The 15625-nt window shown below is 40.3% G+C and overlaps 1 protein-coding gene across 3 annotated transcripts in view; it reads left to right on the plus strand.

The window, feature by feature from the left end:
* Positions 1-1453: 1453 nt before the first annotated feature.
* The window catches only part of LOC147638613 (D-xylose-proton symporter-like 3, chloroplastic), a 44117-nt gene continuing 29945 nt past the window's right edge, over positions 1454-15625 (plus strand). The window contains exons 1-5 of one of the 3 annotated variants that reach the window (XR_015265947.1): positions 1454-1758; positions 1958-2036; positions 14439-14498; positions 14659-14725; positions 14864-14988. Coding sequence is in view for 2 of the 3 variants with exons in the window: in XM_086798530.1 (XP_086654656.1) it covers positions 1658-1758; positions 1958-2036; positions 14439-14498; positions 14659-14725; positions 14864-14988 (432 nt within the window). In the remaining variant the exon portion in view is untranslated. The remainder of the gene's footprint in view (positions 1759-1957; positions 2037-14438; positions 14499-14658; positions 14726-14863; positions 14989-15625) is intronic. The other 2 variants (XM_086798530.1, XM_086798531.1) reach the window with 2 other exon arrangements.

A 15625-nucleotide genomic window follows, 5' to 3' on the forward strand; every position in this document is an offset into this window, starting at 1 on the left:
GAGATAAAAAGAAGAGATAAGAGATAAGAGATAAGTTTTTTGGAATACATGATAAGATATAAAAAGACGAGGCTAACTCATTCACGGTGGCATCTGGTTAACTATGGGCATTAACCAAGTCCTGATGCTAGGCGAAATTTGTACAGGGGTCCTCTAAGAAATGCCATGTTAGTTAAAAAAAAATGGAATGATTGTTAAGTTTTTGCAAATCAAATCAAAATTTATTAGAGATTGTAGATTGGGAATCTAGTCTTCGAGATCTTTCCAATGATATATAACATGACAGGCAATTTTGCATATTCAAGTAGTTTCCAAATTGGACATGTCATCACCAACTTGGGAACTTCTTGAATATGCAAAATTGCCTATCATGCTATATATCATTGGAAAGATCGAAGAGTAGATTCCCAATCTATAATCTCTGATAAATTTTGATTTGATTTGTAAAAATTTAACAATCAGCCTTTAACATGTCATATCAACACTAATTTAGGAACTTCTTGAATATGTAAAATTGTCCATCATTGGAAAGATCTTGAAGAGTAGACTCCCAATCTATAATCTACGTTAAATTTTGATTTGATTTGTAGAAATTTAACCATTAGTCCATTTTTTTAAATAGAAAAAACTGACATGGCATTTATTAGAGAGCCCCTTTTTGAGTCCAAATTTTGCCTAATGGAGGTATTGAATATATATGGAAGCATGGATGTTCCAAATTTCCCCAATGCTCGAAAAATCTCATGATAAAAGGCTTGTAGAAAGGAATTAGATGTTGATTAAACTACGAGCTAGCACCCATATATATTGAAGTGAAATGAGGATTGGATCTTATCCTCATTGTATGATTATTATATATTGTATCCCCTCAAATACTGTAAGTTATGTTAGATAGGCAAATATAGTGTACCCCCTTAAATAATGTAGGTTATGTGTAACCATCTTGAGTGGTAGTTGTTTCTATGGTGTTGATCTTGATGCTATAAGCTTGGTGGATGGTCTTGAGAGTTGGAAAAAAGCTCACATGCAAAAGCTCACAAAAAAATCACTTAGAGAATTGTGAGACCTTAAATAGAAAGGATATGGATGAATGCATGCAAATAGAAAGGATATGGATGAATGCATGCAAATGGAAAGGGTATAAGGGGTCATCATTTTATTGCCTTAAATAAAGAGGATATGGAGGGTCATCATTTCATTGATTTTTTCAAGCATTAATCATTACATACTAAAAAAATTTAAGAAACCTTAAAAAATACTCTTATTTTTGTAAATCTCAAATAATATATTTAATAGAAATGGAAAAAACATTTTGGTACCATATATTATTAATATATATATATATATATATTGAGGATTGTCAAATTGTCATCATTCTTTCTGTACAAGTTGTCACCTCACCATAGTTCTAATTCTAAGATCTACGAGTCAAGGGAGACGCACGTGCTCGCAACGCACGTTGGGGAGAGAGTTGCGTGGGCCACAAGGGGCGCGCCCTCGTTGCGTATATAAGTAGTACATATGCTAGCATTTGGTACACGTGCGGACTGCAGAAACCTTTGTCGTTGCAGAGAAAGCTTGTCTGTGAAGAGAGGATATCGGTAGACCCAGGACCCATATACAAGCTTGCTTTTAGGGTTTCAGAGATAGAACGATCATGAAGGCGGATCCCGATGCCTACACGCAGCTCATCGAGTCCCCAGAACCGCGAGAAAAGCTCACTTCCAACACCTTCAAATGGAGCTCTGTCATCATACCGTAAGTCCTATACATTTTTTCTTATTTTTCTTTCAAACAATACATAAAAAAAGCAGATTCTTTTCATTTGATGAGCTTTCAACCATCTGACATAGCCTTGGGCTCTTAGAAAAATTCAAGAAAGATTGTTGGGGGCTTCATTTATATAATCCTTGACTTAACCTTGATCAATACCTCCTTGATGGCAAAAACCACTCAGGTTTTTCTTTCCAGCCCTGGGAGGATTCCTCTATGGTTATGACATAGGCGCCACGTCGTCTGCCACCTTATCCGTCGAGGTTTGTCATCATCTATAATATCATTCAAGTCTTTTGCGTATCCTGTTGCTTGTTCTCTCTAACATTAAGGCATGATCTAGTAAATCAAGCGTTTTCTATAGATTTGAAAATGGGTTATCATGTTTTTCAACCAGGTTAAAAAATGTATTAATGAATATTTTTTTGGCAAAGTCAATCTGGTATGTGGTATTGCCACTGTACACCTAAGTGGCCTGCCAATGAGAGAGAGAGAGAGAGAAAGAAAGAAAGAAAGTTGTATTAACGTCTTCAAAAGGCCAAAATGACCTATGAGACCAAAATGTTACATCATGTCCATGGAATACATCATCATGGCAGTGAAAGTAAAACTAAAAGAAAATATCCATGAAAAAAACAAAGAGCCTCAAGCTCTCGCATCAGCCAAGAATATCCCACATAGGGCGCTACAACATGGTACCCAATGTAGTGAGGGTGACAGGTGGGAGAAAGTCTTGCGGCGGTGGTGGGAAATGATGGCTTTGATCCTCCTGAGGTGACGTGAGCGTGGGTGGACCGTGGTGGCTACTATGTTGGGGGCATCGGGCTCTGCATAGCTCGGTGGCTTTGTCTAATGTCACTAAGCAACCCTTTGTGAATGGTTGAATTCTATGCTTGGCTATTTATAGGCCCTTCTAATACCGGTCGGTGGGTCCTTGAGGTAGTCGGCTTGTTATTATTTCTCCCACCACCTGTTTTCATTAATCATGTGCTTGTTTCACAGTGTTGCTGGCCGCCCTGCGCATGCTGTCCAGGCTGCTGCCTAGGACTGCGCTGGCCTGTCCAGACCACTTTGGGGCTGGCCGCCTGGCTGGGCTTGCCTCCAAGGTTGGTCAGCTGGCTGGCCAAGCCCCCATGGGCTGGTTGACAGGCTGCCAGGCCCTTTCTTGGGCTGGTCGACCAAAGCCTGGCCACTCCAAACGCTGGTGGGAAAAGGACATGGGCCTCTTGGGCCCTTGGGGTGGCCTAAGGCCTACCCCGTGCCCATGTTCAAGGGATACTAATCCCCTCCTAGGGTAGCCGAAAGGGCTCCTGCATGCGTCTACATGCTTCCTACATAGATGCCTAGTTTCTGGCTGCAAACCAAACACTCAGGACACCTGACATCATTCCAGAGGGAGACTCACAGTATGGACTAGCATTGCTTCATGTGCAGGACAATGCACACCTGACCAAGACCATGTAAGGGACTTGTACACCTGACCTTGGACGCTTAGAGTGGAACCCTTGCTGACTTGTCCCGGACTGGGGCTCAGATGGGACTAGTTTCCACTCCAGGTCCTACATCTGTTGTATGGATATGTCCACGTGGCATCCAAGCGCGGGATGCACATGACATCCCCTTCTGCTTAACTTGACGGAAGCTACATAGCCTCTAGATAGTCTGTCAATAAAACTTGATAGTTGTTGAAGAATTCTTTGTCAAGCCAAATTGCTTCATGAGTCTCTCAGTCTTGAAATTTTGTGAGGAACTGTCTCTGTTTTTGGCTGGAGCCATTCGGGAACCATCACTTCAGCTTCGTCAACAATGTCTGGTTCCACTTCATCTTTAATCTCTGAAGAGATTGGACATGCATATGCTTCTAGCCAACTGACATGGAACACATCGTGTATAGTCCAGAGCTCAGAGGTAGCTTCAACTTCATTGACACCTCATTGATCTTTCTCTGGATAGGAAAAGGTCCAAAGCTTTTGAACGATAACTTTGGGCATTGCTTGCCTACCTATTTCAGTCGTTGCTTGATAAACCCAATCTCCTCACATCCCTTCGATCTTTATTGGCTTGGCGAATGTAGGCCTCCTATGCTTTAGCTAGCTTGTCTTTGGCTGATTCCAAGATCTCCTGGTAAGGCTTCGTCAATCTGTTCGCTTCAGGAATTGAAGACGAGGTTCTGGTCAATAGCGACTGAAATGGTCTTCCAAATGCTCCTTCATAAGGAGTCCTGCCAATAGTGGAGGAAAATGAATCATTCAAAATTGCTTGAACTAAAGGCAAATATGATTCCCACTTCCCTTGCTGATTGTGGACATAATACTTTTAGCACGTCGAAGGCCAACTAGTTGTAAATTTCTGTGTGGCCATTTGTCTATGGGTGAAATGCATTGGAAAAGTGCAGTTTAGTACCAAAATTGTCAAACAACGCTCTCCAGAAATGACTGGTAAACTTGGCATCTTGGTCTGACACTAAGGTCCTAGGAATCCCACCAATTGGGTACCAATGCCGAATGAACAAGTGAGTAATGTCTTCGGTGGTCACATTGGCCTTGCATGGAATAAGCATAACAAATTTGCTAAATTTATTGACAATAGTTAAGCACTGAGTATCACGCTTACCCAAACTGGGAGGTAGATTTGTGACAAAATCCATCAATATATCTTGGACAGGTCCTTTGGGAATGGATAAAGGCTGTAACAACCCTATCTTCTTCCCATGAGGACCTTTCACTTTCTGACAAACATCACAGTGTTGCACATGAGTGAACACATCTCGCCTCATTCTTGGCCAATAATATTACCTTTCTAGCTTCTCCAAAGTTGAATTCATGTCCCTGTGACCACCAGTGATGGCGTCATGGGCGTCATGGAGAAGAGCTTCCCTGATCGACTTCATGACACAAAGGCGGCCTTTGTAGAAAAGTTAACCATCTCATATCAAAAAGTGGCATGGTCCTGTGGCATCCAATGCCTGTTTTTCCTTTGTACCGAATTTCTCGGAATCCATGTACATGTGCTTTATGTTATCTAGTCCTAATCAGAGTCATGGTTTCCTTCTTGCTCAAAGCATCGGCCCACTGGGTTGGCCTTTCCTAGAAGGTACTCGATTGAATCCAGCGTAATGCTTGATGGTTAGTGCGAACCTTAAATTCTCGCCCATAAAGGAAATGCTTCCAATGTTTTGGGGTCTGAATTACTACTAGGAGTTCCCAATCATAGACCGAGTAATTCTTTTCTGTGGGTAGTAACTTACGGGACATGTAAGCTACTTGATGGCCATTCTGTTGTAACAGAGCTCCAATCGCGATGCTACCCGCATTGGTGATTACTTGGAATGGTTTGTCTCACGAGGCAAGCGCTAGACAAGGAGCTTCTGACAAAGCCACCTTGAGGTTCTTGAATGCCTCCAAAGCTTGTGGAGTCATTTGGATCCGTTGCCTTCTAGTCTTGATACCTTTAAGTAGATCTATAAGGTCTGCGGAGAGCTCAGAGAATCTGTCGATGTGGGTGGAATATACTTGGCATATGCCCCAAAAGGATCGGATATCGTAAGTTGTTTGTGGTATCTCCCAATTGACTATCTTGGCCACCTTGGCCGGTTCAAGTCGGATGCCCTCGGCATTGCTTATGTATCCAAGGTAGTGAACCTCAAATAGACAAAACTCGGACTTCTTCTCATTGACATAGAGCTCATTACTTTCTAGCAACTTCAAAACCTTCTTCCTGCTCAACCGTAGCTGAAAATACCAATATGTCATCCAAAAATATGAACACACACTTTTAGCTATGTATATGTGTGTCCACCCTATTTTGGTGTGTGTGTGTGTGTGTGTGTGTGTGTGTGTGTGACGTTGTTCATATGTATGTGTGCGCGAACACCTGCCTAGGTGTGAATACACCCTTATATTTGGATAAGATAAGTGTGTGCCATGTGGCATTAGTTTATTGTTGTGTGTGATTTGTGCATAGTCACAAAAAAAAATATGTTTCATCATTTTGAAACCTACGAAATGTTTCAGAGTGAAACTTTTCTAAAAAACCTTGAAACCTCTTGGTCAAGAAAGTTTTGGGGGAAAAAAATTTCGCATTTATTTAACATTTTTTTTCCTTGCTTTTTCCCCCCCCCCCTTGAGTAGATCCTTTTGTAGTAGCAATTTGTGTGCCCATGGACCCTCTCCTTCTCCTCCTCTTCCTCTCCTTCCTTTCCCTTTTCTTCTCCTTCTTCCCTTCTTTCACTTCCTCTCCTTCTTCCCTTCTTTCACTTCCTCTCCTTCTTCTTCTTAGTCTTCTCTTCCTAAGTTCCTCCTCTTCTTTTTTTCTTTTCACTTCTTCTCCCATCTCTTTATCCCAATTCCCATCTTTTTCATCTTCTTGGTCCATTATTACGATCCCACATTCTACAATTCCTAGCCGAAACAGAAATCACAATACTTGGAATGTGTGGGATAACACCATATTCTAGTGGTTTCTGAAAGATATGTATATGTATATAATTTTTCGAGCGTTTTTTTTGGCAACGGATGAAACCTTTTGAAAAAACCTACGAAACCTTGAAACCTCAAAACGTTTCTTGTGACTATGGATTTATGTGAGTCAAAAGATAAGGTTTGCAACCTATGTACTTGGTGTCAAACTTTCAACAAGTTGGCTTTACAACATTGCATCAAACTTTGGAGTTGAATCTAGCTTATCAAGCTTGGTATTGGAGTTGAAATGGGCTTTGGATCTTTTGATTCTAAACCTTTTTAGAATATCTATGGCATATTTTATTTGAGTAAGAATGGTTTTACTTGTTTTCCTCTTTCACGTGCACACCTTTATCCGGTGCCACATAGACATGATTACGCCTTAGAGGCAAAGTTGGGCCGTGTATGGGCAGTCTGGAGCAGTTTTGACAACCCTATAGGTGCCCAGATGTGCCTAGGACATGCATCAATTGTTGGGACAAGTATTGGGCACAATAGGAACACATTTTATGACATTTTTTATAGCTTTTTATGGTGTTGAAAGGGCTGGCCGACTTGAATACAACTTGCTATCAAGATCTCTATGAAAAGGGAGGCCATGGGTCATTTGTAAGCATTCAGAGACAAAAGTTGTAGAGCCAAGACCTTGGACAACAGAGCCAAGACCAAGGGCATGCAGTCACGACATCTAGATCGACCAAGTACATCTCCATATAAGCGTTTTCCATAAATGCACAGAGGACATTAAGATTCAGTTTATGCATAGCATTTAGAGCTCAGATCTAATTTGGATCTTTGCCAATCGTTGTAATTACTTATTCATTTAGTAATACATAGTAGGAGTAGATTAGGTAAGAGTCTCTCTCTTCTACTTCTCTTTACTTTTGTATATCATCATGCACATGTGATTAGGATTGCTCCAACACTAATCTTCTTTCTCCTACATACTCAATTCAAAGAGACATACCTAGCGTTCCTCGGTTAGCTATTGGCCTTGTTGTGGCTCTGGCAACGACACCTCTAGCAACTGCACCTTTGCTGGATCTTCACCCTCTGAGGTCATGTGCTCCTCCATTGTTGGAAGCTCTTCCTCACAAGAGACGAGGTCCTTGGTAAGTGTTCCCTTGAGTTGGGCCTTGCAACCGGACCCTTTAATTTTCTTGAAGAGAATAATCAAAAACTCATAAAATATATCAAATATTAAAACAACTACTTGAATTAAATTGAAAATTAAAACATATAACAAAACATAAGACAAGAGAAAGAAAAACATCACCATCAACACAAGGCAACACAAGACTGGGTGCAATCTTCCCCCCCCAACGTGAGTGGCTTCTTCTCGTGTGGGTATTTGTGATATATTCCAAAAGTAGACATTCAGCCAAAAATAAAGTACACATCCATATTTGGACTTTGCCATTTAATTAGCCTTTGTCCTCAATTAACCTTTGTCCTCAAACCTTCTAAGGTTTGCACAATTTTTCTAATACAATAATCTAACTTATGCACATATGCACATTACAAAATAAATCAACTAGTGCTCGTACGCACACTGTACAATAAATTGACGTGTGCACACACACCAGAGTCACATGGGGACGGGGACGGGGACGGGGACGGGGAAGTGCCGTCCCGGGGACGGGGTCGGGAACGGCAAAAAAAAACCTCTTTTTTAAAAGCAATTTAGGAGTTGTATGCATGACATACATATAGGGAGACACTTTGAACAAAATTTTACACCGAATAGACAAAAAAACAAGAGTCATTTTGAGCAAAATGCGCTAATAAAACATCGATGGCACACTGATTATGTGATTGATAGTCTGATAGATACAAAGAGATAAGTACATGCCTCATGGGCAGTGAGGGTTACAAAAAAGAGTGGGTACAAAATAGAGATACTAGATCGATCATAGATGATAGATCACAATAGATCATGCAATTCCATGCCCTTGAGGCTTGAACCACCGCCCACTCCACGACTAGTGTAGTGGACCTCATCCCACCATGACCATGTGTGCACCGCCGGCCTCCTTCGTGAAGAGCCCGCAACGGAAGATGTGGCGGCGGCGCCTTCACCTTGAGATGCCATGAATGATGATAGTGTGAGAGAGAGGGAAGAAGGGTGCAATAGAGAGTTGCAAGTTGCCGCTTGACTCTTGAGGCTTGCAAGTCTCAAGAGGGATGGATCATGGAACTTGGAGAGAGAGAGAGAGAGAGAGAGAGAGAGAGAGAGATGGCTTGGAAGTTGGCACAATGTAGATAGTATAGAGAGAGAGAGAGGGCTAACTTGCCACTTGGGCCTTGAGGCTTGGACAATGGAACTTGGAACTTTGGAAGCTTGAGGCTTGAGCAATGAGGCTTGAAGCTTCAAACTTGAGCGTGGAGAAAAGTCCTAAAGTGTGCCTTCTTTTATAGCTGGAAATTTGCCCGTTTCTGGCCGTTTCTGGCCGTTTTCTGACCGTTTATGACCCCTGTCTGCGTCCCCTGTCTGCGTCCCCTACCCGTCCCGCGTTTCGGGAACGCGTCCCCGGGACGACTGTATGCGTCCCCATTCTGCACGGCGTCCCCTGCGCGTCCCCCCCCCGTCCCCGGCCGTCCCGCATCCCGCGTCCCTAAGGGCCGTCCCCGCGTCCCCGTGTGACTCTGACACACACACATCACACTGATGTCAAAATAATATCAAATGCCATAATACAGCCACAAAATATTGTGAGATCGGTCCACACGCCATGACTCAATCCACCATCCGTGCGACACCTAAATCGGTACCCTCACACTGTGCAATACCTAAATCGGTACCCTTGCACACCTCATCACCTAAACTCATAAACATAAACCACGTCAGTAGTAACAATCAATTGACATCACATCAATCAATCCTAACGTGTTCATGAGAAATAGGCATCATAAAAAATATATATAAATTTAAATGACCATGATTATTATTCGTCAAATAACACGGGTCATAACAGTCCCCCCTGTTGGGAATCAACTGTCCTTAGTTGCGCAATCAATGAGTGGATGGCTTCATGGCACAAGTGGAGGATAAGATCATCACATCAAACATTTTCTGAAAATAAAACCAAACAAATGAACGCATGTAAAAGGGATCTAAGTGTCCCATACCACAGAGGTACCTTCCACATACAAACACTCGCTGGTGAAAGATAGAAGACATAGATACGTCTGGGGTAGGCATGTAAAACCAATCTAATGTCCCATACCATAGATTAATTCCACACGACACTACCTTAAGAACAGAAGTTTGAGACGGAGTAGCTAATTCCCTCTGAAACTTTCATTCTGACATGACTTTTCTCTATCCTCAAAATTAGTCTACAAGTCTTATTCCAAAAATGAATTAGGTCGAAATGGAAATTCTTATCAACTTAAGATTGAAAAAATAATCACTTACATTGCTGTCAATAACTTGATGAATTCTGGGGATTCGTTCTTGATCTTAATCTTGTAATTGTCTAACTAAATTTCAAAAATTATAATCTTTGAATAGGTTTATAATTCTTGAATTTGTGAATCTTTACTTGTAAACAATGAAATCTAAAGGGGATCTTGATCTTAAGCTTAATCTTAAACTTGAAATCAGAACTTGAATAATGATAGACATCTTGCGCCCTAGTTGATAGCAAGAACTTGATATACTAGTAATGAATCTTGGCTTAGATTAAAAATACTTGAATGGACAAAAATTGAGAGATTAGTCTTTAATTAATCATAATTGCAATTCTTGAATAAATCTTGTTCTTAAGGGGTTTAAATCTTATGGTTGAATATATCTTTGACTTAGAGCAATTCTTGGTCTAGAAAGAATCTTGTACTTGGATAGATCTTAAACTAGAACACTAGAAAATTTAGACAAAACTTTACTTGAAAGAATCTTGTACTCAGATAGATCTTAAACTAGAACACTTGAAAATTTAGATAAAGCTTTACTTGAATTGTTATAAACTTCGTAATTGTGATTGGTATACAACTTAAGCTTGGTTTCTAATCACTTGAGAGCTATTTCTTTACTTTTCTCATCATCACTAAATTCGATGGTGAAGCAATTGATAACTTGAATCAAAGACTGGAGAAACTTGCTTGGTTCTTGAATCTTCAAATTGGTCTTAATCTTCTATGAAATGTCTAGTAATCATTTTTACTTGTATATTTGGGCAACTAGATCTTGAAGATAACTTTTACTAATCTTGTCTTGATCTTTCTAGTTAGGTCACTGTATCTAAAATTCTTTTCAGGAGCTAAAGTTTTCTAACAGATGCAAAAGCAAACAAGAAATTGTATACAATAAATAATTTTTTTACACATACCTCCACCTTTGGTTAATGTGTCGAGTGCGATAACCTCTTCGGTGTCAAGCTGTTCCTGAATAGTACGATGGTGCGGATATTCACCCATTTCTTGACAATTAAAAGAATAGGAAAAATTTAAAACAAGAGAAAAGATAGAGTTTCTTATCTCATATGGAATGTCGAGCTAGATGTGAGTCCTGCCAAGTTAGATCAATACACAAATGCTTATTTTTTTTTTATATAGAAATAATCCATGTACCCTTTAAAATAAGCTTGAATAATTAAAGCTTCAATCACTTGTGCAAAATTAAAGTAACTTTACTAAATCATCATTGTTAGTTCATCCTCATGGTCGACTCGTGAAAAAGCTTACATAAAGATCATATTACACAAAGCTTATTTTAAAAAAAAACTTAACAAAGCTTTATAATAAAAGCTTTTTCAAGCATTTTTCAGCCTGAAACTATGAGCTCAACTAATCCAAATTTAGAGAAGAGCTCAGCTAACCCAAATTTAGAGAAGAGGTGATATATTTATAGATATGGTCTCCCTTTTTTTTTTACTAAGCTTATATCAAAGCTTTATACTAAACTTTATCTCATAAAGCTTTTAATATTAGATTTATTAAGCTTATTAAAAAGCTTATGAAGGCTTTACTATTAAAGCTTGCCAATGCCCAACGTCAATCGTTAGAACGCAGCCCACTAAAAAAAAGAAAATTCAGCATCTAATATAAAAATAAAAAATAAACATTGTAACTTATAAAGCTTTTAGATAATATAAGCTTTGTAATAACAAAGCTTTTAAGCAATAAATCAGCTGAAAATTCCTCTCTCCCCCTGAATTCGAATTCGCAGCGCTGGCCGCCGCCGGGATGGAGAGAAGTCGGATGGAAAGAGGAGAAAAAAAAATTCACGCCTCCTGGATTTTGCGCAGCCGGCCTGCCCTTCAGGATGCGCAGGCCGTCGGATGGAGGGAGGAGGAGAAGGATTATATATATATATATATATTACTTTAAGATTTGCGCCCAGCGCATACTGAGGAGGAGAAGGTAAATAAAAATTAAAAGTAAATTTCTTTTTTGAAAACAACTTGAACAATTCTCAGTCCTCTATTATAGAAACTGAGCAAAGGAAAGGTTTTGCAATTCTGATTATGGCTCTCCATGCTCCTCTGCTTGCTCTTTCAATACGTACAGACAGATTAGGAAGAGGATTAGTGAAGAGGAAGGTGGTTTTATGGTTTTGAGAAACCCACTAATGGTTTTCCACCTAGTTTTACCCTTTGGGCAATAGATTGATGGAGATTGATTACCCAATGGTTAAAAACAAGCTTTATTTCATTCATACATAAACAAAAATCCCTAAACGTGTTCTTCTTTCATTTAAATTCAAGAAAATTACCAAAATCACCTCTGTTTTTGTCTCTTTCACCTCTTTTCACCGCCTTCAAGAAAATTAAATTACACCAAAGCTCTGATACCACTGCAACTGGACCCTTTAATTTTCTTGAAGAGAATAATCAAAAACTCATAAAATATATCAAATATTAAAACAACTACTTGAATTAAATTGAAAATTAAAACATATAACAAAACATAAGACAAGAGAAAGAAAAACATCACCATCAACACAAGGCAACACAAGACTGGGTGCAATCTCCCCCCCCCAACGTGAGTGGCTTCTTCTCGCGTGGGTATTTGTGATATATTCCAAAAGTAGGCTTTCAGCCAAAAATAAAGTACACATCCATATTTGGACTTTGCCATTTAATTAGCCTTTGTCCTCAAACCTTCTAAGGTTTGCACAATTTTTCTAATACAATAATCTAACTTGTGCACATATGCACATTACAAAATAAATCAACTAGTGCTCGTACGCACACTGGACAATAAATTGACGCGTGCACACACACACACATCACACTGATGTCAAAATAATATCAAATGCCATAATACAGCCACAAAATATTGTGAGATCGGTCCACACGCCATGACTCAATCCACCATCCGTGCGACACCTAAATCGGTACCCTCGCACTGTGCAACACCTAAATCGGTACCCTTGCACACCTCATCACCTAAACTCATAAACATAAACCACGTCAGTAGTAACAATCAATTGACATCACATCAATCAATCCTAACGTGTTCATGAGAAATAGGCATCATAAAAAAAATATATAAATTTAAATGACCATGATTATTATTCGTCAAATAACATGGGTCATAACAGGCCTCACCTTCTTCTTCCTCTTGTTTGTGACGGGCTTTGCATTCTTCATATTCCTATTCGAACCAGGCTAGGCATACTGTCACGTGCATGCCCATGCCATGGCTAATCTTCAGCATGAACATTCTTAATCCCTGATTAGGCAGCAATTAAGTACCGTTAGATAAGCATCCTCATCATCATCAGTATCATCATCAGCATCAGTATTGCTTCAGCATCATCATCATCATTCTCAGCACCATCATCATCATGGAGGGTCTAGGACCCCAGTCGGCAGCCATCAGGGGGTCCCAGGCAGTAGGCGCCAGTCTATAGGAGGTCGACCAGCACATGGGACAGCATTACCTTCAGCACAGCCATTTAATTGGGATTTTCAGGAATATTTCAGGTCCAAGCATGCCGACAACATTTGCAGCTGGCCGACCAGCACCTCAGGCATATATAAAAACCTGAAGTCATTTATTCATTCAGCATTTCATCAAGTCTAGCATCAGTAGAAGCATGTAGAAAGGGGCTAGAAGGTCAACCCCTTGGGGTTGATCAAGGCCCACACACGTACAAGCATTCATCAAGCTTTTTGTACCATATATAAATAAAGAAAACCCTGACACCAAACCTCTCTCCTTTGTCTTAATCTTGTTTATTTAGCATCAAGGTTCTTAATCAGGCTTAGGGCTGTGGATCAGTACAACAAGGCTTCTGTGCATGCAACACGTACTTCGTGTGCTTGATGGTACTGCGTTTCTATGATAGCAAGTCCTTGCAGGTACTCCAATATGGAACCCATGAAAAGAAAATGCTGAAGTTGCCTTGCACATGCAGACTCAAATGCTACCTATGCAACTAACTAATGCACAAGACCTATGCAAGACGTAAATGCCAGACCTATGCTTGACGTGGCTACAAGAAACCCTAATGCACAAGACCTTTGCAAACCTGGATACCCTGCAAACCCTGACGCACATGTAGAAAGCCTCAGAATTAGAAAACACAAGCCACTAGTAGAAGGCTGGCTTGCTTCTTTGATACCAATGTTACATGGCTGTGGAATCTAATAGGATTAATGCTAAATTAAACATGATTAAGAGATGCTAATCTTATGCCTAATGAACTATAAGTACACAATAGAGAAGACCATGTAAACATAATCTAATGTATATTGCCAAAACATGATAATATACAATGATGTCACATATTATAAACCAAGATCTGTTTGTGCAAGACTATGCAAAGTGTTGATGAGATGCCTTTGTTGTTGCTTTATACTTTGGCCTGCAAACACTTGCGAATGACCATTGACCTGCCCTTATATAGGCATATGAAGGCTAGTCGGCTGTAGGGTTGGCTGGTCAGCCTGCAGGACAGATTCATGACTCCATACAATGTACCATTAAGTGCTGTCCACACCTGTCCTGACCATGGGCACCTTGCAGCCCTTTGTCCAGGTGCCCAAAACACTGCCCTGTTGGTCCAAACTCGCCCTTGAACTCTACCCTTTAGGTGGCTGCGGTACAAGACCATGTCCATGAGGGCATGCACATGACAATGTATTGTCATTATTATTGTTGCTATAATTTCAGTCATGACCAAGTTTGTGTCTTTAGTATAGCTGCTGGTTTACAACATCTACTAACAAATAGTGTTTCTATGTTATGATGCAGTCTGCCTCATTGAGTGGAACCAACTGGTACGATCTATCATCAGTACAGATTGGGCTTGTGGTAATGCATTCACTCCCTAGACAAGCACCACTTGGTTTTCGTTACCTTCTCTGTTGATGCAAATATGCCATGGATGTGTCGTGTCCTTTACCAAGTAGATCCGTCATACTGCAGATAATTGTCCAATGTTGTAATAGTTTTGTTCTAAGCAATAATGCAGGAGAGCGGTTCACTGTATGGTGCCCTTGTGGGGTCTCTTTTGGCCTTTACTGTAGCAGACTTTCTAGGTTTCTTTCTACTTCAACTATGCAAGAATCTCTCTTTTGAGGACTTAGTTTCACTGTATTTACATTGTTCAACAACTAGTTCTACTATGATGAGATTCCTTACGGAAGTTCTGAAACTTGGTGGCTATACATTTGAAGGTCGTCGAAGAGAGTTGATCACAGCAGCTGCCTTCTACATCCTTGGAGCAGCGTTACAGGCTGGAGCTCCCAGTTTTACTCTTCTGCTTATTGGAAGATTGGTTTACGGCCTCGGAATTGGCATGGTAAGTATTGGCATAAGTCATCTGCAAGTAAAGTTGTAGGCATTTCTTTTAATTAGCTTGATCTCTGTTGTGTTGTTTGAAACACTCAACATAATTAGCTTGCTGCCATAGTTACCAAGGAACGGGAACGGGAACGGGGGAATGCTTTGACCCGTGGGAACAGGAACATTTTGAACCCCGAGAACGGGGGAACGCCACGTTAGCAAACAAAACTAATGGAATTCTGAAAAATGTCATTTTAAATGATGAATTTTAAGTAGGATAGGCTAAAACTTTGAAAATTTATGTTGTGTATGCATAGTTGAGAGATAAAAATAGAGGAAAAATGCTTTCTTTGAAAATATTTTGCCCCTTTTTTAGGGTTTTTGGGTCTGTTACCAGGGGAACGTTTCGGAACGTGGGGAAGTGTTTCCCCCTGGCCGTTCCTTGTTCTGGAACGTTCCCCCACATGTCGGAACTTCCAGAAGTGGGGAACGGCGTTCCCTAGTAACTATGCTTGCTGCACCACATTGCATAAAGCAGTGTAACTAAAATCATGCCGTTTCAGGTATTCTCCCTTGGCATCACGCTGGCTCGCTGGCATCTCATGTCCATTGGGGTCTATACTTGGCATTCCACATTGGGATCACTATCCCTA

The sequence above is a fragment of the Cibotium barometz genome, chromosome 5 (genome assembly GCF_041138505.1).
Source record: "Cibotium barometz isolate CiBa-2024 chromosome 5, ASM4113850v1, whole genome shotgun sequence".
Classification (NCBI taxonomy): Eukaryota; Viridiplantae; Streptophyta; class Polypodiopsida; order Cyatheales; family Cibotiaceae; genus Cibotium; species Cibotium barometz.